Source organism: Ranitomeya variabilis, chromosome 3 (genome assembly GCF_051348905.1).
Source record: "Ranitomeya variabilis isolate aRanVar5 chromosome 3, aRanVar5.hap1, whole genome shotgun sequence".
In the NCBI taxonomy this organism is placed as follows: Eukaryota; Metazoa; Chordata; class Amphibia; order Anura; family Dendrobatidae; genus Ranitomeya; species Ranitomeya variabilis.
The window spans coordinates 324,555,974-324,577,381 of NC_135234.1; the positions used below are offsets into that span (position 1 = coordinate 324,555,974).

The following is a 21,408-nucleotide window of genomic DNA, read 5'->3' on the forward strand; positions in this document are numbered from 1 at the left end:
GGAATCCTCGGATTGTCCTGGAGTGGATGCGGTGGTGGAGAGATTGCATCATATCTGGGGGCAGGTGATGGACAATTTAAAGTTGTCCCAGGAGAAGACTCAGCTTTTTGCCAACCGTCACCGTCGTGTTGGTCCTCGGCTTTGTGTTGGAGATTTGGTGTGGTTGTCTTCTCGTTTTGTCCCTATGAGGGTCTCATCTCCTAAGTTTAAGCCTCGGTTCATCGGTCCGTATAAAATATTGGAGATTCTTAACCCTGTTTCCTTCCGTTTGGACCTCCCTGCATCCTTTTCTATTCATAACGTTTTTCATCGGTCGTTATTGCGCAGGTATGAGGCACCGGTTGTGCCTTCCGTTGAGCCTCCTGCTCCGGTGTTGGTTGAGGGTGAGTTGGAGTACGTTGTGGAAAAAATCCTAGACTCCCGTGTTTCCAGACGGAGACTCCAGTATCTGGTCAAGTGGAAGGGATACGGCCAGGAGGATAATTCTTGGGTCACTGCATCTGATGTTCATGCCTCTGATCTGGTTCGTGCCTTTCATAGGGCCCATCCTGATCGCCCTGGTGGTTCTGGTGAGGGTTCGGTGCCCCCTCCTTGAGGGGGGGGTACTGTTGTGAATTTGGATTCTGGGCTCCCCCGGTGGCTACTGGTGGAATTGAACTTGTGACATCATCTTCCCTGTTCACCTGTTCTGATTAGATCTGGGTGTCGCTATATAACCTGGCTTCTCTGTTAGATGCTTGCCGGTCAACAATGTTATCAGAAGCCTCTCTGTGCTTGTTCCTGCTCCCAGACATCTACTAGATAAGTTGGACTTTCGTCCATGTTTTGTTTTTGTATTTTGGTTCCAGTTCACAGCTGCAGTTTCGTTACTGTGTCTGGAAAGCTCTTGTTGATCAGGAATTGCCACTCTGGTATTATGAGTTAATGCCAGAGTCCTAAAGTAATTTCTGGATGTGTTTTGTTAGGGTTTTCTACTGACCATGAAAGTATGCTTTCTGTCTTCTGCTATCTAGAAAGCGGACCTCAAATTTGCTAAAACTATTTTCCTGCTGCGTTTGTTGTTTCATCTCATATCACCGCCAATATATGTGGGGGGCTTCTGTCTCCTTTTGGGGCATTTCTCTAGAGGTGAGTCAGGTCTTATATTTCCCTCTGCTAGCATTATTTAGTTCTCCGGCCGGCGCTGGGCATATAGGGATAAAAAGTAGGACATGCTACCTGGCTACTTCTAGATGATGCGGTAGGTTTAGTTCATGGTCAGTACAGTTACATCTTCCAAGAGCTTGTTCCTATTGAGGCTTATGCTAGTTCTCTGGCCATGGAGATCATGACAGCTCCATCAGTGTTTCGTACCTGGGTGGGAAGAAGAAATTCACGGTTATTGTGTGATGTAATTCACGGTTATTGTGTGATATTCATGCCGATATGTGGATCGTTTGAACCGGGTACCTTTTGCCGACCGACTCCCTGCAGACTCCCCTGTACAGTGACTTTTGTAGGTCCATTGTAAACTCCATGAAAACCTCGCAGGCTCGGTACAATTGAGGTTCCTGTGTGCTCAGCGTTGTGCCTCTCATCTGATAGGTGGTGAACCTCCGAATATGCTTCAGTATCCCGAGGGATGACTGGCTCGATAGTCGAAGGCTTCTAAGCATTTCAAAATATTCGTTCACTCGGCTAGGCATTGTAACGTACTCCAGCGTAAGAGCTTTTGGGTTGATAAAGAACAGGAACCTAGCCAAGTTCGATACCTCCTGTTGGCAGTCGGGGACCCCAAGTGTAACCGATAGATACGAGTGGAAACCCTTCAGGATGGGGTGATCCATCGAATGGCGCTTGTACAAGCCGGCGGTCTGTGTAGCCAGGCGTTTTTGGTTTTTCCACTGCCTGGCCTGAATCCTTCGAGCACTGCCATCCACGATCTCCTCATCGGCTATGTGGTCAGAGAATCTCCCTGTGTGTTCAGGCTCCGGGCATGGGTCTCCCTCCAACCCGCCTGCCGGCTGTAAATTGCCAGGCGTGTCCGCCATAGGAGAATCTGGCTCCACCAGGGGCATGGAGCAGGGCTCCAAACTGCCTGTTTGTTCCTGAGCGGGCCCCTCACAGGTTAATGGCTTGTCGTGCGACTCAAAACTTGGCTTATTTACTACTAAGAAGCCGCGACCTTCCACAAAGGAGACAGCCTCCCACAGGGATTTGAGAGGCTTGATGTCGCTGAATTGGATACTGGTTCCCTTTTCTGCAATACATTGAAGGGTATCCTTGGCGGTAGCTAAGGCATTTCGTACCTCAGAATCACTCTCGGTTCTCAGGCACACTCTTTTCAAATGCGTGGACATATATTTGGTTACTTTGTGGCACTTGGGGCAGGTAAGTGGTGTCCGTTTGTGGCTATGGGGGCAAGAGAAATATAAATGTCACTCCCTGCTGCAGCCATACAACCCCGCTAAAAGGTACACCCGTACCGGGCTCTAAATGCAAACTTTTAGTAGTCGCTAACTACACAGAAATGTGGTCAAAGAATGGCTTCTACTTACCGCTCCATGTGGAAGTGTTTCCCGCACTCGAATTCAGCGTGAACGTCCGAAAATATATGCTTTTAGAGCGAGTAAATCTGCACGTCGCTGGGACCTGAGGTAAACTGTTTTACCTCAGCGACGAGCCGCCTCACCTGCGCGCCGCGGCGGGTGCTTCCTGTTAACTGTTGCCACGTCGGCCGCTTACTGTTACAGGGCATCCCAGGTGGTGAGGCATCCCCAGGGATGTCACCCTCACGGCTGCTTATCACCGCTACGGTTGATGGAAAAATCCCGTACAGTCTGTATCTACAATAATATATACCTGACAGGAGCCCGTACAGTCTGTATCTACAATAATATATACCTGACAGGAGCCCTTACAGTCTGTATCTACAATAATATATACCTGACAGGAGCCCGTACAGTCTGTATCTACAATAATATATACCTGACAGAAGCCCGTACAGTCTATATCTACAATAATATATACCTGACAGGAGCCCGTACAGTCTATATCTACAATAATATATACCTGACAGGAGCCCGTACAGTTTGTATCTACAATAATATATACCTGACAGGAGCCCGTACAGTCTATATCTACAATAATATATACCTGACAGGAGCCCGTACAGTCTGTATCTACAATAATATATACCTGACAGGAGCCCGTACAGTCTATATCTACAATAGTATATACCTGACAGGAGCCAATACAGTCTGTATCTACAATAATATATACCTGACAGGAGCCCGTACAGTCTGTATCTACAATAATATATACCTGACAGGAGCCAATACAGTCTATATCTACAATAATATATACCTGACAGGAGCCCGTACAGTCTGTATCTACAATAATATATACCTGACAGGAGCCCGTACAGTCTATATCTACAATAATATATACCTGACAGGAGTCGATACAGTCTGTATCTACAATAATATATACCTGACAGGAGCCCGTACAGTCTGTATCTACAATAATATATACCTGACAGGAGCCTGTACAGTCTATATCTACAATAATATATACCTGAGAGGAGCCAATACAGTCTATATCTACAATAATATATACCTGACAGGAGCCCGTACAGTCTGTATCTACAATAATATATACCTGACAGGAGCCCGTACAGTCTGTATCTACAATAATATATACCTGACAGGAGCCCATACAGTCTGTATCTACAATAATATATATCTGACAGGAGCCCGTACAGTCTGTATCTACAATAATATATACCTGACAGGAGCCCGTACAGTCTATATCTACAATAATACACACCTGACAGGAGCCCGTACAGTCTATATCTACAATAATATATACCTGACAGGAGCCAATACAGTCTATATCTACAATACTATATACCTGACAGGAGCCCGTACAGTCTGTATCTACAATAATATATACCTGACAGGAGCCCGTACAGTCTATATCTACAATAATATATACCTGACAGGAGCCCGTACAGTCTGTATCTACAATACTATATACCTGACAGGAGCCCGTACAGTCTATATCTACAATACTATATACCTGACAGGAGTCCGTACAGTCTGTATCTACAATAATATATACCTGACAGGAGCCCGTACAGTCTATATCTACAATAATATATACCTGACAGGAGCCCGTACAGTCTGTATCTACAATAATACACACCTGACAGGAGCCCGTACAGTCTATATCTACAATAATATATACCTGACAGGAGCCAATACAGTCTGTATCTACAATACTATATACCTGACAGGAGCCAATACAGTCTATATCTACAATAATATATACCTGACAGGAGCCCGTACAGTCTATATCTACAATAATATATACCTGACAGGAGCCCATACAGTCTAGCATCTTCAGTAGGGAGACAGCTACACTGTATGGGCTGCAGTCAGGACCTGGAAGGAGCCCATACAGTCTAGGCTCAACCGGGCGGACACTAACAGGCAGCAGCTTTTCTGGACCACACCGGAAGTGGCGTGCACACGCCTGCTGTGACCGTGGTGGTTGGCAGAAAAACCCTCCAGACCGCGCATGCGCGGACGTGACAGCGGACGCAGCGCTGAGCGTGTGTAACTGGAATGCTACAGGAGGAGGAGGCGGAGCGGGAGCAAAGATGGCGGCGAATCCGAACTCTAACAAACCCATATTTGAGTGTCCGACCTGGTGAGCGGGGGCTGTGGGGAGGCGTGGGGCTAGTAACCGTGCACGGTGTAGTGCTGCATATTGCAGGCACACAGGTCTACATATGAGGCGGCAGTAACACGGCGGTGGAGGTGTGGTCTCCATACTGTGTGCAGCTTGCCAGTGCTTTGTATTCTGGGGGTGTAATGCAGTGTGTATCTCTCCATAGGGCAGGGAAGCCCCCTCCAGGACTTCATCTAGATGTTGTTAAAGGAGACAAGCTCATAGAGGTGAGTGGTCATCAGCCCTGCGCATGCTGCACCCTTACATTGCCATTGTAGGGCATTCCTATGTATTATTAAAGGGATTGTCCAACCCTAACAATACAGAGGTGTCCTTATCAATCAACCACCCCTCCACTCTGGACATCCTGATAGTATAGCCATGTGACCGCTGCAGACAGTCCTTACTCACGCTTCAGCCAGTGATGAAAGTAGTGGTTCATATGCCTGTCACAACCTGTCACAGACACTGGTAGGGGATCAGCGGGCGAGTATACTTTATTCTATATGGCAGGGGATCAGCGGGTGAGTATACGATATTCTATACGGCAGGGGATCAGCGGGTGAGTATACAATATCCTATACCGCAGGGGATCAGAGGGCGAGTATACGATATTCTATACGGCAGGGGATCAGCGGGCGAGTATACGATATTCTATACGGCAGGGGATCAGCGGGCGAGTATACAATATCCTATACCGCAGGGGATCGGAGGGCGAGTATATGATATTCTATACTGCAGGGGATCAGCGGGTGAGTATACAATATTCTATATGGCAGGGGATCAGCGGGTGAGTATACGATATTCTATATGGCAGGGGATCAGCAGGTGAGTATACAATATCCTATACCGCAGGGGATCAGAGGGCGAGTATATGATATTCTATACCGCAGGGGATCAGCGGGCGAGTATACGATATTCTATACCGCAGGGGATCAGCGGGCGAGTATACGATATTCTATACCGCAGGGGATCAGCGGGCGAGTATATGATATTCTATACCGCAGGGGACCAGAGGGCGAGTATATGATATTCTATACCGCAGGGGATCAGCGGGCGAGTATACGATATTCTATACCGCAGGGGATCAGCGGGCGAGTATACGATATTCTATACGGCAGGGGATCAGCGGGCGAGTATACGATATTCTATACGGCAGGGGATCAGCGGGCGAGTATACGATATTCTATACGGCAGGGGATCAGCGGGCGAGTATACGATATTCTATACGGCAGGGGATCAGCGGGCGAGTATACGATATTCTATACGGCAGGGGATCAGCGGGCGAGTATACGATATTCTATACGGCAGGGGATCAGCGGGCGAGTATACGATATTCTATACGGCAGGGGATCAGCGGGCGAGTATACGATATTCTATACGGCAGGGGATCAGCGGGCGAGTATACGATATTCTATACGGCAGGGGATCAGCGGGCGAGTATACGATATTCTATACCGCAGGGGATCAGCGGGCGAGTATACGATATTCTATACGGCAGCGCATCTCCGGGTGAGTTTATTCTATATGGCGGGGGATCTTTGGCTACTTTACATTATTCTATATGGTGGGGAATATCCAGGCGAGTACACGTTATTCTATACAGCGGGTGATTGCTGGTGAGTATACGATATTCTATACCGCAGGGGATCAGCGGGCGAGTATACGATATTCTATACCGCAGGGGATCAGCGGGCGAGTATACAATATTCTATACGGCAGCGGATCAGCGGGCGAGTATATGATATTCTATACCGCACTGGATTGGCAAGCGGGTATACAATATTCTATACAGCAGCGGATCTCTGGGTGAGTTTATTCTATATGGCGGGGGATCTTTGGCTACTTTACATTATTCTATATGGTGGGGAATATCCAGGCGAGTACACGTTATTCTATACAGCGGGTGATTGCTGGTGAGTATACGATATTCTATACCGCAGGGGATCAGCGGGCGAGTATACGATATTCTATACCGCAGGGGATCAGCGGGCGAGTATACGATATTCTATACGGCAGCGGATCAGCGGGCGAGTATATGATATTCTATACCGCACTGGATTGGCAGGCGGGTATACAATATTCTATACAGCAGCACATCTCCGGGTGAGTTTATTCTATATGGCGGGGGATCTTTGGCTACTTTACATTATTCTATATGGTGGGGAATATCCAGGCGAGTACACGTTATTCTATACAGCGGGTGATTGCTGGCGAGTATACGATATTCTATACGGCAGGGGATCAGTGGGCGAGTATATGATATTCTATACCGCAGGGGATCGATGGGTGAGTATATGTTATTCTATACAGCAGCGCGTCTCCTGGCGAGTTTTATTCTATATGGCGGGGGATCGCTGGCTAGTTTACATTATTCTATATGGTGAGGAATATCCAGGCGAGTACACGATATTCTATACAGCGGGTGATTGCTGGCGAGTATGCGATATTCTATACGGCAGGGGATCAGTGGGCGAGTATATGATATTCTATACGGCAGGGGATCGGTGGGCAAGTATATGATATTCTATGCCGCAGGGGATCGACGGGTGAGTATATGTTATTTATACGGCGGGGCATCTCCGGGTCAGTTTGTTATTCTATATGGCGGGGGATCTCTGGCTAGTTTACATTATTCTATATGGTGGGGAATCTCTGAGCGAGTACACATTATTCTCTACAGCGGGAGATCGCTGTCTAGTATACGGTATTCTATACGGTGGGGGATCTTCAGGCGAGTACACGTTATTCTATATCGCAGGAGATCGCTGACTAGCATGCGTTATTTTATATGGCGAGGGATCTCCAGGCGAGTACACGTTATTGTATATGGTGGGGGATCGCTGGCTAGCTTACGTTATAGTATACTTTATTCTAATATACTAATAATACGTTATTCTATACTTCGGGGATCTCCGGGCGAGTATACGTTGTTCTATTCGGCGGGGGATCTCTGGATAGTATACTTTATTTTATATGGCGAGGGATCTCCATGCGAGTACACGTTATTCTGTACGGTGAGGGATCGCTGGGCTGGTATACATTATTTTATATGGCAGGGGATCGATAGCTGCTTAATTCTATTTTTATATGGCGGGGGGGATCGGTGGGTTAGAAAGAATACATTATTATTAGTGATGAGCGAGTGTGGTTGGATAAGGTGCTAACCGAGCATGCTCATGTGCTGATAGTATCTTCAGCGTGCTGTAATACTATGTTTGAGTCGCCGTGGCTGCATGTCTCGCAGCTGTTCAACAGCCGCAACACATGCAGGGATTAACTAACAGACAATCCCTGCCTGTGTTGCAGCTGTCAAATAACTGTGAGACATGCAGCCGTGGCGACTTGAACATAGTATTATAGCACGCTGAAGATATTCTATTAGCACATGAGCATGCTCGCTCATCACTATTATATGAGGAGGGGGATTGAGGGTGAGTATAGGCAAGACTGGAGCAGTGGCAGGAAGGCATTTTAAAGCGTTTGGGCTCCAGTTTCTTGAAAGTGGATAACCTCTTTAAAGAAGCTTTCCACTCCTCAAAGTTTTTTTTACCCTTCGCCATGACAGCACCCACTGGAGAGATAGGGATCCGCCCCAAGGAACAGGAAACCTACAGAGACATAAAAGGGAGCGGTCCCCCTCTCCTCCTCAGTTTAGGTTTCCTGTTCCCAGGGGACAGGATCTCTGAGAAAACTACAGAAGATCATACCTGGGCTAGGAGCATCCGCCTGTGCGGTTTCTGCGGGAACGGCAGGGGATGCAGTCCAGAAGCAGCGTCGGGGGAGACTCCGTTAGACGGCTCCCCCCTCGTCTGTCCGGCATGTGGGATGGCTGGGTCCGGGAAGACGCCGCCCGATTCCACAGAGCAACGCTGCAGAGGTGCGGCCTTGAAGAGGCTCCAGATGCGGGCCAGCAGGTAAAAGGTCCGGGATCTGCGGCACAGCTGCAGCGGCAGCCGGTACACCGCTCCATAGCGCAGGCCGGGATAAGATGGCGGCCGCACATGCGTGGAGCGGTGTAAGAATCCCCATACTGACCCGGAGGTATGGGAACACTTCCGGGTCACTCACACAGCGGTGAGGGAAAGCGCGGTTTTGCGCATGCGCAGTACACCGCTGTGGAAAAAAAAAAAAAGGGAAACTGACCGGATCTTGGCCTATAAAAAGGGGGAAGTTGCAAACGCACAGGCGATGCAACATGTCGTCCCCAGGCAAAACAGTGGACCCAGCAGGTGAGCCAGCCAGCAGAAGGTCCTCAGATGCCAGCCACAGGAGTGAGACCAAGGATTCAAGATCCAGAAAGTCGCAGCCTCCTATTTCGGTACCGTACAGCTTCACTGGGTGAGTGTAATTTCCCCTCTGCCTATAAAGCTGACACCCTTTTCCACAAATGTCTTCTTCTCCCAGGCCAAAAGGAGACAGAAATCTAAGCACAAACAGTGTGCGTTATGTGACGAGCCTCTCCCAGATTCCCACCCCAAAAAACTCTGCAATCAATGTATGGCGGAAACAATGCAGAGTCCATCTATGTCGGTCACAGATATACGGGCCATAATTAGAGAGGAATTACAGGCCATCTCACAAGCCAGTACCCCCCCCTAAAAAATCCGGGAAAGAAAAGGCTATACCCAGCTCTGGGTCCGAGGAGGAAGGCGTTATCCACTCAGACTCCTCGCAGGCATCATCCTCTTCCTCGACACAATCCGACATTGAGGGTCGAGCTTGTTTTCCCCTTGATGGGGTGGACAACCTAGTAAAATCCATCAGGAATACTATAGGTTGTGAGGATGCAAAAGACGACCAAACTGCACAAGACATCATGTTTGCAGGGTTGGCAGAGAGGAAGAGAAGAGCATTCCCAGTAATTCCTGCGGTTAAGGCACTGATTAAGAGGGAGTGGGAGAAACAGGACCAGAGAGGTTTTCTCCCGTCAGCCTCCAAAAGGAAGTACCCCTTTAATGATGAGGAGTTAATTTCATGGACTAAAATCCCTAAGGTGGACGCTGCAGTCGCCTCCACCTCAAAACAGTCAGCTCTACCAGTAGAGGATGCGGGCCTACTTTCTGATCCTCTAGATCGGAAGGCAGAATCGTCACTAAAATGATCATGGGAAGCTTCCACGGGCATATTTAAACCATCAATTGCCAGTACATGCAGTGCTAGATCCATGCTTGTTTGGATTGATCAGCTGGATCAACAGATCAAACAGGGGGTCTCCAGACAAAAATTGCGGGATGCGATACCACTAATTAGAGGTGCAGCAGCATTCATGGCCGATGCTTCAGCCGACTCTCTTCGCCTTGCAGCAAGATCAGCCGGTCTGATTAATAATGCCAGACGTGCGTTATGGATGAAGAGCTGGAAGGGGGATACGCAGTCAAAGGCTAAGATCTGTGCTATTCCGTGTGAGGGTGAGTTTTTGTTTGGAAAAGCATTAGACGAGATCCTCAAAAAAGCAAAAGAGAGGAAAAAAGCCTTCCCTGACCCCTCAATTCCTTTCTATAGGAAGACCTTTAGGAAGAGGCCGTTCGGGAAAAGAACACAAAATGAAAGATCGTCACGATGGGCCACGAGAGAGGGAAAACAGGGTGGCACTATGTTTAAAGGCCCCCCCTTCCGTAGAGACAATAAATTCTGAAACACCAGACACCCCAGTAGGGGGTAGGTTAAAATTTTTCTTTCCCCAATGGCGAAAAATCACGTCAAGTTCCTGGGTGCTAAATATTAAGGAAGGAATGAAAATAGAATTCCTCCAAATTCCCCATGATTCCTTTATTTTAACAGCCCTTTCCTCACCAGTGCAACAGAAGGCCCTTGAACTGGAAATTAGAAGTCTTATAGTTAAAAATGTTTTAGTTAGGGTGCCAAAGGGACAAGAAGGTAGAGGGTTCTACGCTCCGTTATTTTTAATCCCTAAACCCGACGGTTCATTTCGAACAATTATAAATCTTAGAAAACTCAATACGTTTATTAAAAATTATACGTTTAAAATGGAGTCTATTAGATCGGCCATTAAGCTCCTTTTTCCGAATTGTAAAATGGGCGGCATTGATTTAAAAGATGCCTACTACCATCTCCCTATCCATAGTAGGTATCAAAAATACTTAAAAGTGGCAGTAACTCTTGAGGGGGAGATTCATCATTTCCAGTATACAGCCATGCCCTTCGGTCTCTCCACGGCACCCAGGATCTTCACGAAGGTAATGTTAGAAGTAATGGCCTACCTTCGCCAGAGAGACACATTAATCATTCCCTACTTAGATGATTTTTTAGTTGTAGGAAATTCGTCCCTTCAGTGTGCGGAACTATTAGCTGACACTGTCTCGTCCTTAGAAAGCCTGGGCTGGATCGTCAACTATAAAAAATCCAGACTCATCCCACTCTCTCTTCAGACATTTTTGGGGTTCAATCTAGATTCCATAAAACAAAAATGTCTACTTCCCCAAGAAAAAATATCTCTTATAGAGGGTAAAGTAGTGGCGGCCATTCACAAACCTCAAATGTCCCTGAGAGCAGGAATGTCCTTGCTAGGATCCCTCTCCTCCTGTACTCCAGCCGTTCAGTGGGCACAACTTCATACCCGAACATTACAACATCAGATACTTCAGGAACAGAGAAAATTTCTGGGGCACCTTGAATCAAAAATAACTTTATCCGAGAAAGTCTTATCTTCCTTAGAGTGGTGGCTAGATAAAGACAACCTAGCGGGGGGTGTCCCTTGGGTAATATCACCATCCCACACGATAACTACGGACGCTAGTCCCCACGGGTGGGGCGCGCACATGGGAGATAGATTCTGCCAGGGAACCTGGGATAAGAATGAGGATTTATATTCATCAAACCTGAAAGAATTGAATGCGGTAAACTATGCACTGCGTCAATTTCTCCCACAGCTACGAGGAAGCCACGTCAGAATCTGTTCAGACAACACTACGACAGTGGCGTATTTAAACAAACAAGGCGGCACAAGATCAGACGCTCTAATGTCTTCCGCAAACAGTACCTTAATCCTGGCCGAAAAGCATCTGTTGTCCCTCTCGGCAGTCCACATAAAAGGAGAGGACAATCAACAAGCGGACTTTCTAAGTCGACACACTCTTCATCAAGGAGAATGGTGTCTCAATCCTCACATTTTCCACAAAATAACATTGTTATGGGGCAAGCCCCAAATAGACCTGTTCGCTACAAAACAAAACAAACAAGTCCAGAAATTCGCATCTCAGTCCCGTGCAGATCACCCGGACATTCCAGATGCTCTTCAAACACCCTGGCAATTCAAGCTAGCGTATGCTTTCCCTCCGATAATTCTGCTTCCACAAGTAATACGGAAGATCAGGGAAGAGCAGGCCAGAGTAATACTGATAGCGCCATTCTGGCCCAAGAGACCATGGTTCTCGTGCCTGCGGTCAATGTCGGTGACGGATCCTTGGGTGCTTCCCTCAATCCCAAACCTTCTCTCTCAGGGACCTTTCTTCCACCCTCAGGTGGACAGCCTCCACCTGACGGCCTGGAATTTGAAAGGCAGATATTAAATTCCAGGGGGTTTTCAAAAGGCCTAATTGATACACTCCTGCTTAGCAGGAAACCATCTACAACAAAAATTTACACCAAAGTATGGAAGAAGTTTCTTCAGTTCCATACTAGTTCAAACCCCTCTGAAGTCCCAATAAAATCTATACTAGAATTTCTACAGAAGGGGAAAGAGTTAGGTCTGTCAGTTAACACACTAAAGGTCCAGGTGTCCGCTCTGGGTGCCCTCTATGGCCATAATATTGCTGGTAATAAATGGGTATCCCGCTTCATCACGGCCTGTGAACGAGTTACTCCTGTCCACATACCTAGGGTAGCTCCTTGGGATCTAAATCTAGTCTTAGACTCTCTAACAGAATCTCCGTTTGAGCCTATAGACACAACATCTTTGAAACACTTGTCGTTAAAAACAGCCTTCTTAGTAGCCTTAACATCGGCTAGAAGAGTCAGCGACATTCAGGCCTTGTCGATAGATCAACCTTACCTTCTCACATTTCATGACAGACTAATCTTAAAACCGGACCCCGTATACCTTCCTAAGGTAGCAGGGAAGTTCCACAGGTCACAAGAGATACATCTTCCTACTTTCTTTAAAGACCCCTCTACTCCTGAAGAACAAAAATTTCATACTCTAGACGTCAGGAGAGTAGTTTTGCAATATATTGAGAAAACTAGTAGTTGGAGGCAGAGTAGGGCTCTGTTCATATCCTTCCAGGGCAAAAAGAAAGGATATGGAGTCACAAGAGCAACATTATCCAGGTGGATAAGAGACGCTATCCGGTTGGCCTATTCCATGAAAAATGAAGAACCTCCGGAGGGTATCAAAGCACATTCCACCAGAGCCATGGCTTCTTCCTGGGCCGAAAAAGGGAACGTGCCAATCGAGGATATATGTAAGGCTGCAACTTGGTTGGCTCCTTCCACTTTCTATAATCACTACAGGCTTGACCTGTCTTCCGACTCTGACCTACACTTTGGCAGGACTATCCTCAGCACGGTGGTCCCCCCCTAGGTGTTGGTCTCTGGAAATCTCTCCAGTGGGTGCTGTCATGGCGAAGGGTAAATAGCCGGATTACTTACGGTAATGCTCTTTTAATGAGTCCATGACAGCACCCAGTCACATCCCTCCCTAATAAAAGCCAATGTAATTACTTCTATGAAGTTTATATTCTGATGATACATTGTGATGGTTGACTAACACTGGCGGTCCTCCGGGTACTCTGAAATTAAACTGAGGAGGAGAGGGGGACCGCCCCCTTTTATGTCTCTGTAGGTTTCCTGTTCCTTGGGGCGGATCCCTATCTCTCCAGTGGGTGCTGTCATGGACTCATTAAAAGAGCATTACCGTAAGTAATCCGGCTAATCCTGTTAATATATTGCAATCATCATTATAAAGCACTGTGCACTTACTATTGCTCAATTTATCTTTCTACCCAGTGAATTCTTCCTGTTTCTACATAGAGCAGTGAAATCAGAAGTCTCTTGTCCCTGCAGAAATTATTCCCGTCTTCAACTCTTGACCCAGCTGCTCTCCCTGTCAGGGACTTTCAGTGACTCATGACTTGTACAGGGAAAAGAGACCTGTTTCTACATAGAACTTTGATGTATTCAGGTCGTCCGTTTTTAATCACGTGATGTCAAAGACCCAATGTAAAATAGAAAAAAAAGAAAAAAGCGACCAAAGGAAATGCTAGTGGTAATGAAAATAAATAAAGGTGATAAAATTGTATTATTAAAAATTACTGAATTAGTGCAGCAACCACCAGCAAAGGACCATGTGAAAATGAATCGTGGACAATCGGAAAAGACAACAAGAAAAAAGGAAAGAAACCAACTGACCATAAAGTCCACAATAAAATGTAAATACTTTAATGAATAGTACTAACAATATTAAAAACAATAATGGGAGCCAAAAGGACAAAATTTGAATTGTAAGGCCGCACATCCATTACAAACACTGAATATATTTTAAAAAAAATTGCCATTCATGATATATAGAAGTGACAAAAATGATGTTAATTATAATAACAAATGTGTATATCAATAAGTGTCTCACAAATTATTTTGCAATATGTATGCGAGACACTTATTTTGTCCTTTTGGCTCCCATTATTGTTTTTAATATTGTTAGTACTATTCATTAAAGTATTTACATTTCATTGTGGACTTTATGGTCGGTTGGTTTCTTTCCTTTTTTCCAATGTAAAATAGAAGAATTAAAGAGGTTGTCCACTACTTTATCATTGATGACCTATCCTTACGATAGGTTATCAATGTCTGATCTGTAGCCTTGTATCGATTTTAATTGTAGGCGGTTGTGCAATACCCTGCTGCTGCCATTATCAGTGAGCATTTCTGGACGTTGACTTAACCCCTTAACATCCAATGACGTGCTGTGTCCGTCATTGGATGCCTCCCCCTGTTTGGTGCAAACTTCGGCGATGAGCCTGCACCTTTTCCGGCACATGACAGCTGATCTGATCAGCTGTCATGTGCCCCTAACTGCCGTGGGTGGAATCGCGATCCTCCCCCGGCTGTTAACATGTTAAATGCCGCTGCCAAACTCCATTTAACATGCACGTGCAGGAAGCGTGTCATTAACCCCGCCCATCGGCGTCTGTGTCAAATTACTCCGTGTAGCATATGGGTTGGCATGACAGCCCAGGGTCTGCAGGAGACCCTTGTTGTTGTTATAGCCGGATAGGTATAGGCGCCGCCGGTTAACTCTCATAGTAAGTGAGCATTTCTGCTGCATAGAGCAGTGCTGCAGCCCCACTACGTGTAGCGCAGGCGATCGGATGATCACAGCTTCTAGTCTCCAATGGAGACTATTGAAGAAAGTTAAAAAAAAAAAAAAAAAAAAAAGTTTTTAAAAATATTAAATTTAAAAGTTCAAATCAAATATACACATATTTGGTATCGTAGCATTCAGAATCGCCCGATCTATCAATGTATAAAAATAATTAATCCGATCGGTGAATGACGTAGCGAGGAAAAAAATAAAAATGCCAGAATTACGTTTTTGGTTTTTTTTGTCAATGCAACATTGCAATAAAATGCAATAATGGATGATCAAAAGATTGTATCTGTATCAAAATGGTATTGGTAAAAATGTCAGATCGGCGCGCAAAAAATAAACCCTCACGCAGCCCCAGATCCTGAAAAATGGAGACTTTAAATAGCTTCAATGCCTTCATCTTGCATGAACTGCTGACACACTCCAGCCACATGAGGTCTGGCATTGTCCTGCATTAGGAGGAACCCAGGGCCAACCGCACCAGCATAAGGTCTCACAAGGGGTCTGAGGATCTCATCTCGGTACCTAATGGCAGTCAGGATACCTCTGGCAAGCACATGGAGGGCTGTGCGGCCCTCCAAAGAAATGCCTCCCCACACCATTACTGACCCACTGCCAAACCGGTCATGCTGGAGGATGTTGCAGGCAGCAGATCGCTCTCCACGGTTTCTCCAGACTCTGTCACGAGCTCAGTGTGAACCTGCTTTCATCTGTGAAGAGCACAGTGCGCCAGGTGCGAATTTGCCAATCCTGTTGTTCTGTGGCAAATGCCAGGCGTCCTGCATGGTGTTGGGCTGTGCGCACAACCCGCTTTTGTGGACGTCGGTCACTCAGACCAACCTCATGGAGTCGGTTTCTAACCGTTTGTGCAGACGCATGCACATTTGTGGCCTGCTGGAGGTCATTTTGCAGCGCTCTGGCAGTGCTCCTCCTTTTCCTCCTTGCACAAAGGCTGAGGTAGCAGTCCTGCTGCTGGGTTGTTGCTCTCCCACAGCCCCCTCCATGTCACTGGGTGTACTGGCCTGTCTCCTGATAGTGCCCCCAGCCTCTGGACACTATGCTGACACACAGCAAACCTTCTTGCCACAGCTCACATTGATGTGCTATCCTGGATGAGCTTCACTACCTGAGCCACTTGTGTGGGTTGTAGAGTCCGTCTCATGCTACCACGGGTGTGAAAGCACACCGAACATTCAAAAGTGACCAAAACATCAGCCAGAAAGCATTGGTACTGAGATGTGGTCTGTGGTCCCCACCTGCAGAACCATTCCTTTGAGTGTGTCTTGATAATTGCTAATAATTTTCATCTGTGGTCTATTCCATTTGCACAGCAGCATGTGAAATTGATTGTCACAGTGTTGCTTCCTAAGTGGACAGTTTGATTTCACAGAAGTCTGATTGACTTGGAGTTATATTCTGTTGTTTAAGTGTTCCCTTTATTTTTTGGGGGGCAGGCTTTTCAGCACTGAGAATCTCTCGTCCCCAAGCGCTACGGCTGCCCGATGGGGAGTGTGCCCTGGTGGCCAGGATCCCAGCGGCGGCCTGGATCCCAGCGGTGGGGAGGGGTCCTTGCGGCGTGGGGTTCTTGCAGGTTATATTCTATATTATCGTCCCCCTCCTGTGCAGTGTGAGTCCCACTGTGTATTATGAGACACCCCCTGTGCAGTGAGTCCCACTATGTATTATGAGACACCCCCAGCCCCTTACAGTGACACCCCCGTGCAGTGTGAGACCCCTTGTGTATTGTGAGCACCCCTCTCCTTGCAATGTGAGACCCTCTGTGTATTGAGTACCCCTTCCCTTTCAGTGTGAGACCTGCCCTGTGTATTGAGACCCCCTGTGTATTGAGACCCCGCTGTGTATTGTGAGCACCCCTTTCCTTGCAGTGTGAGACCCTCATGTATTGAGACCTGCCCCCTTGTGTATTGTGAGCCCCTTTCCCTTGCAGTGAGACCCCTTCTGTATTGAGCCCCCCATGTATTGTGAGCCACCCCCTGTGCAGTGTAAGCCCAGCCTGCTTGCCAGCCATGACAGGGTTGTGAAAGGCTGAGGGCAGCAAGTCGTGGGGACATGGAGGAGTGCGCTCGGTGAGAGGATGCGGAGAAGTGGTCTGTTCTCTGCTCCCCTCCTGAGTGTAGCTGCTGCCTCCTCCCTCAGAGCTACCGCCGCCCCCTCCACAGCCCCCGTACGATGATTACCTGCACCCAGCTCCCGCACTGTCCGCCGCCGCCAGCCATGACAGGGCTGTGACGGGCTGAGAGCAGCAAATCATGTGGAGACACGGGGGAGTGCGCTCGGTGAGAAGGGTAGGATGTGGAGAAGTGGTGGCGGCGGCCGGGATCCCAGCGGCGGACTGGCGGCGTGGGCTTCTTGCGGCTGTGGAGTCCCAGCAGCGGGGGGTACGGCGATGACCCTCTGGTGGTTCTGCGCAAGAGCCTGGTACCACCAGCGGGTGCCATAATCTGTTTTTTTCTGATTAAAAAATTCCTTTTGGACTGAGGAGGAATAGTCTTTGGAACTTGCATTATTGTGGTTTAGAATATTAATTGGTAAATAGTGAATGTAATTGACACCGATACATTAAACACAACCTCTATATAGGTATATATATGTTACAAAACATGTTTAAATAAATGCACCATCATTGCATATCAATTGTTTAACCCCTTCAAGTCGCGGCCCTTTTTCGTTTTTGCGTTTTCGTTTTTCACTCCCCTCCTTCCCAGAGCCATAACTTTTTTATTTTTCCGTCAATATGGCCATGTGAGGGCTTATTTTTTGCGGGACGAGTTGTACTTTTGAACGACACCATTGGTTTTACCATGTCTTTCACTAGAAAACGGGAAAAAAATTCCAAGTGCGGTGAAATTGCAAAAAAAGTGCAATCCCACACATGTTTTTTGTTTGGCTTTTTTGCTAGGTTCACTAAATGCTAAAACTGACCTGCCATTGTGATTCTCTAGGTCATTACGAGTTCATAGACACCTAATATGTCTAGGTTATTTTTTTATCCAAGTGGTGAAAAAAAATTCAAAACTTTGCTTTAAAAAAAAATAAAAAAAATGCCATTTTCCGATACTCGAAGCTTCTCCATTTTTTGTGATCTGGGGTCGGGTGAGGGCTTATTTTTTGCGTGCCGAGCTGACGTTTTTAATATCACGTTTGTGCAGATAAATTCTTTTGATCGCCCGTTATTGCATTTTAATGCAATGTCGCGGCGACCAAAAAAACGTAATTCTGGCGTTTTGAATTTTTTTCTCGCTACGCTGTTTAGCGATCAGGTTAATGCTTGTTTTTTATTGATAGATCGGGCGATTCTGAACGCAGCGATACCAAATACGTGTAGGTTTGATTTTTTTTTTTTATTGTTTTATTTAGGATGGGGCGAAAGGGGGGTGATTTAAACTTTTATGTTTTTTACATTTTTTCATATTTTGAAAAACATTTTTTTTTTACCTGTGCCATGCTTCAATAGCCTCCATGGGAGGCTAGAAGCTGGCACAACTCGATCGGATCATCAGATCGCTGCTATGTAGCTGAAATGCAGGTGTGCTGTGAGTGCCGACCACAGGGGGGCGCTCACAGCAGGCCGGCATCAGTAACCATAGAGGTCTCAAGGACCTCTATGGTTACTGTCCTGACACATCGCCGACCCCCGATCATGTGACAGGGGTCGGCGATGACGTCATTTCCGGCCGCCCGGCCGGAAGCTTTAGTTAAATGCCGCTGTCTGCGTTTGACAGCGGCATTTAACAGGTTAATAGCGGCGGGTGAATAGCGATTTCACCCGCCGCTATTGCGCGCACATGTCAGCTGTACAAAACAGCTGACATGTCGCGACTTTGATGTGGGCTCAGCGCCACATCAAAGGGGGATTCACGGCATGCGCAGTACATGTACGGCGCATGTCGTGAAAGGGTTAATGGCAAGGAATATTTTGTGAAAAAATGGGCTTTTGGTCGTGATGTGCCACCTTGTGGGTGGGGGAGATTTACTCTCCCTTCCATTTTCACTTTCCACGTTTGGGTGTGGGATGCCCCACTTGACTGATGGGGGTTCCCCCACACCTTGTGACACGGATGGACTTATGTCCTGACCTCCTAATTTATATGCCATATTCCTTGGCAACTTGTTCTCTTACTAACGTTATATTTATGATGTGTGCTTATATTTATTATATTACATTGCCTGCATCATGCCACAATATATGGCGGTATTTTATGAGAAGTGATTTTTTTTTTATGCACTATGTGGGGAATGCGCTTATCCTACGCCTTAAAATGGTGCCATAATGACATTTTAAATACTTTACAAACTGTGGACATGCGCTGTAGTCAGAACTAGTGATGAGCGAATATACTCGTTGCAGCTGCGTCAGTGAAAACTAAATCTGAGTGGTCATAAATACTCGGAGACTACCCGAGCGTTCTCGGGAGAACCCGAGCAATGAGTATATTTACTCATCACTAGTCAGAACCTTTCCCAATATGGCGATCTTTTTTTTTTTTCTTCAGCACCGCATTGCGCAGGTGCATACGCATTTGGACTTAAGGGAAGGTTATGTCGTCACAGACATGCGCAATAGACTCCTGAGGACGCCCAGGATCTAGCATGTATTTGTGTGGTTTTTTTTATGAAGATGTGAGTGTTTTTAGTCCTTTTTGGTGTGCAACACCTGCGACTATTAAATCACATGATATTTGCAATATTAAATACTTTGTACACTATATATTACTATACATGTATAAGATATTTTGTGAAAGATTTTGTATATTTGCACTTAGCACTTTAATCTATGTAATACGGTGATTAGGTCTTCACAAATCATGTTTGAAATTTTATACTAATTAATTCATTAATGACATGTGCACCCTATATATGTCTGTAAGGCTATGTGCACACGCTGCGGACTGGTCTGCGGATTTTTCCGCACTGATTTTGATAAATCCACAGGGCAAAAACACTGCGTTTTTCCTGCGGATTTATCGCGGTTTTACCGCGGTTTTTGTGCAGATTCTGCTGCGGTTTTACACCTGCGGTTTTTTAATATGGAGCAGGTGTCAAACCGCTGCGGATTCCGCACAAAGAATTGACATGCTGCGGAAAATAAACCGCAGCGGTCCCGCGCGTTTTTTTCCGCAGCACATGCACAGCGGTTTTTGTTTTCCATAGGTTAACATTGTACTGTACACCGCATGGAAAACTGCTGCAGATCCGCAGCTTCAAAAACGCTGCAGATCCGCAGCAAAAACCGCAACGTGTGCACATGGCCTAACACTGCTTGAGTTATTGCTTGAGACACGATTCGTTTTTTCTGAAACGTTGCCACGCCACAGGGCATCAAAGTCCTCTTTTTGTGCTGTTCCCTTTATATGTATGTATGTGTGTATATGTATAAATTTTTCTTTTTTTTTTTCTTTTTCAGAACCTATCGTAAATAAAAAAATAATCTAGAATTACCTAGGCATGTTTGGTGTCTGTGAACTCGTGATGACCTGAAAAAAAAAATCCAAAAACCAATTGTGGAATTGCACTTTTTTTGCAATTTCATCGCACATGGAAATTTTTTCTCGTTTTCCAGTACACGACATGGTAAAACCAATGGTGCCGTTCACAAGTACATCTCGGCCCGCAAAAAACAAGCCCTCACATGGCCATATTGATGGAAAAAGAAAAAAGTTATGGCTCTGGGGAAAAGAGGAGTGAAAAATGGAAAAGCAAAAACGGAAATACCCCTGTTCCTTAAGGGGTTAAGATAGGTCTTCAATGGTAAAGTAGTGGACAGTCTCTTTAACTGGGTAGAAGAGCAAATGAGCAGTTGTAAGTAAACAGTGCTATATAATATGACTGCAATATTTTAAGAGGATAAAAAACTTGATTGGAATGCTTCTTTAAGCCCTTCCCACCTAGGCCACTTTCCTTTTATTGTTTTTTGTTTTTCAAGACCCATAACGTTATTTTTGTCATCAATATAGACACATGAGGGCTTGTTTTTTTTGCGGGATCAGTTGTACTTTGAATTCATTCATATTAAAATGTGTTGTGCTAGAAAGCGAGAAAAGAAATTCCAAGTGCAGCGAAATCGTGAAAAAAATCTTGTCGCAATTTTCCAGACCTTTAATAGCATTTTCATTATTTTATCGGTGGCTCTATATGAGGGCTTATTTTTTTTGCATCTTGATTTAACGTTTTTTATACCATTCTGAGGTAGATACGATGTTTTTGATTGTTTGTTTTTTTTATTGCAGTGCTGTGGCAGTTGAAAAAACATACAGTACTTCTGTAGTTTTGATTTTTTTCTTTTTTTTCCCCTCATGTTCTCTGTTTACAGATTGGGTTGATTAATTTTGTATTTTGCTAGATCGGAT

The 21,408-nt window shown here is 45.9% G+C and overlaps 1 protein-coding gene across 2 annotated transcripts in view; it reads left to right on the forward strand.

Moving 5' to 3' along the window:
* The first annotated feature begins 4,381 nt into the window (after positions 1–4,381).
* The window catches only part of PPP1R8 (protein phosphatase 1 regulatory subunit 8), a 59,405-nt gene continuing 42,378 nt past the window's right edge, over positions 4,382–21,408 (forward strand). Inside the window, exons 1-2 of one of the 2 annotated variants that reach the window (XM_077295767.1) lie at positions 4,382–4,692; positions 4,880–4,940. In XM_077295767.1, the coding sequence (XP_077151882.1) occupies positions 4,643–4,692; positions 4,880–4,940 (111 nt within the window). In that variant the 5' untranslated portion in view covers positions 4,382–4,642. The remainder of the gene's footprint in view (positions 4,693–4,879; positions 4,941–21,408) is intronic. The other variant, XM_077295768.1, reaches the window with a different exon arrangement.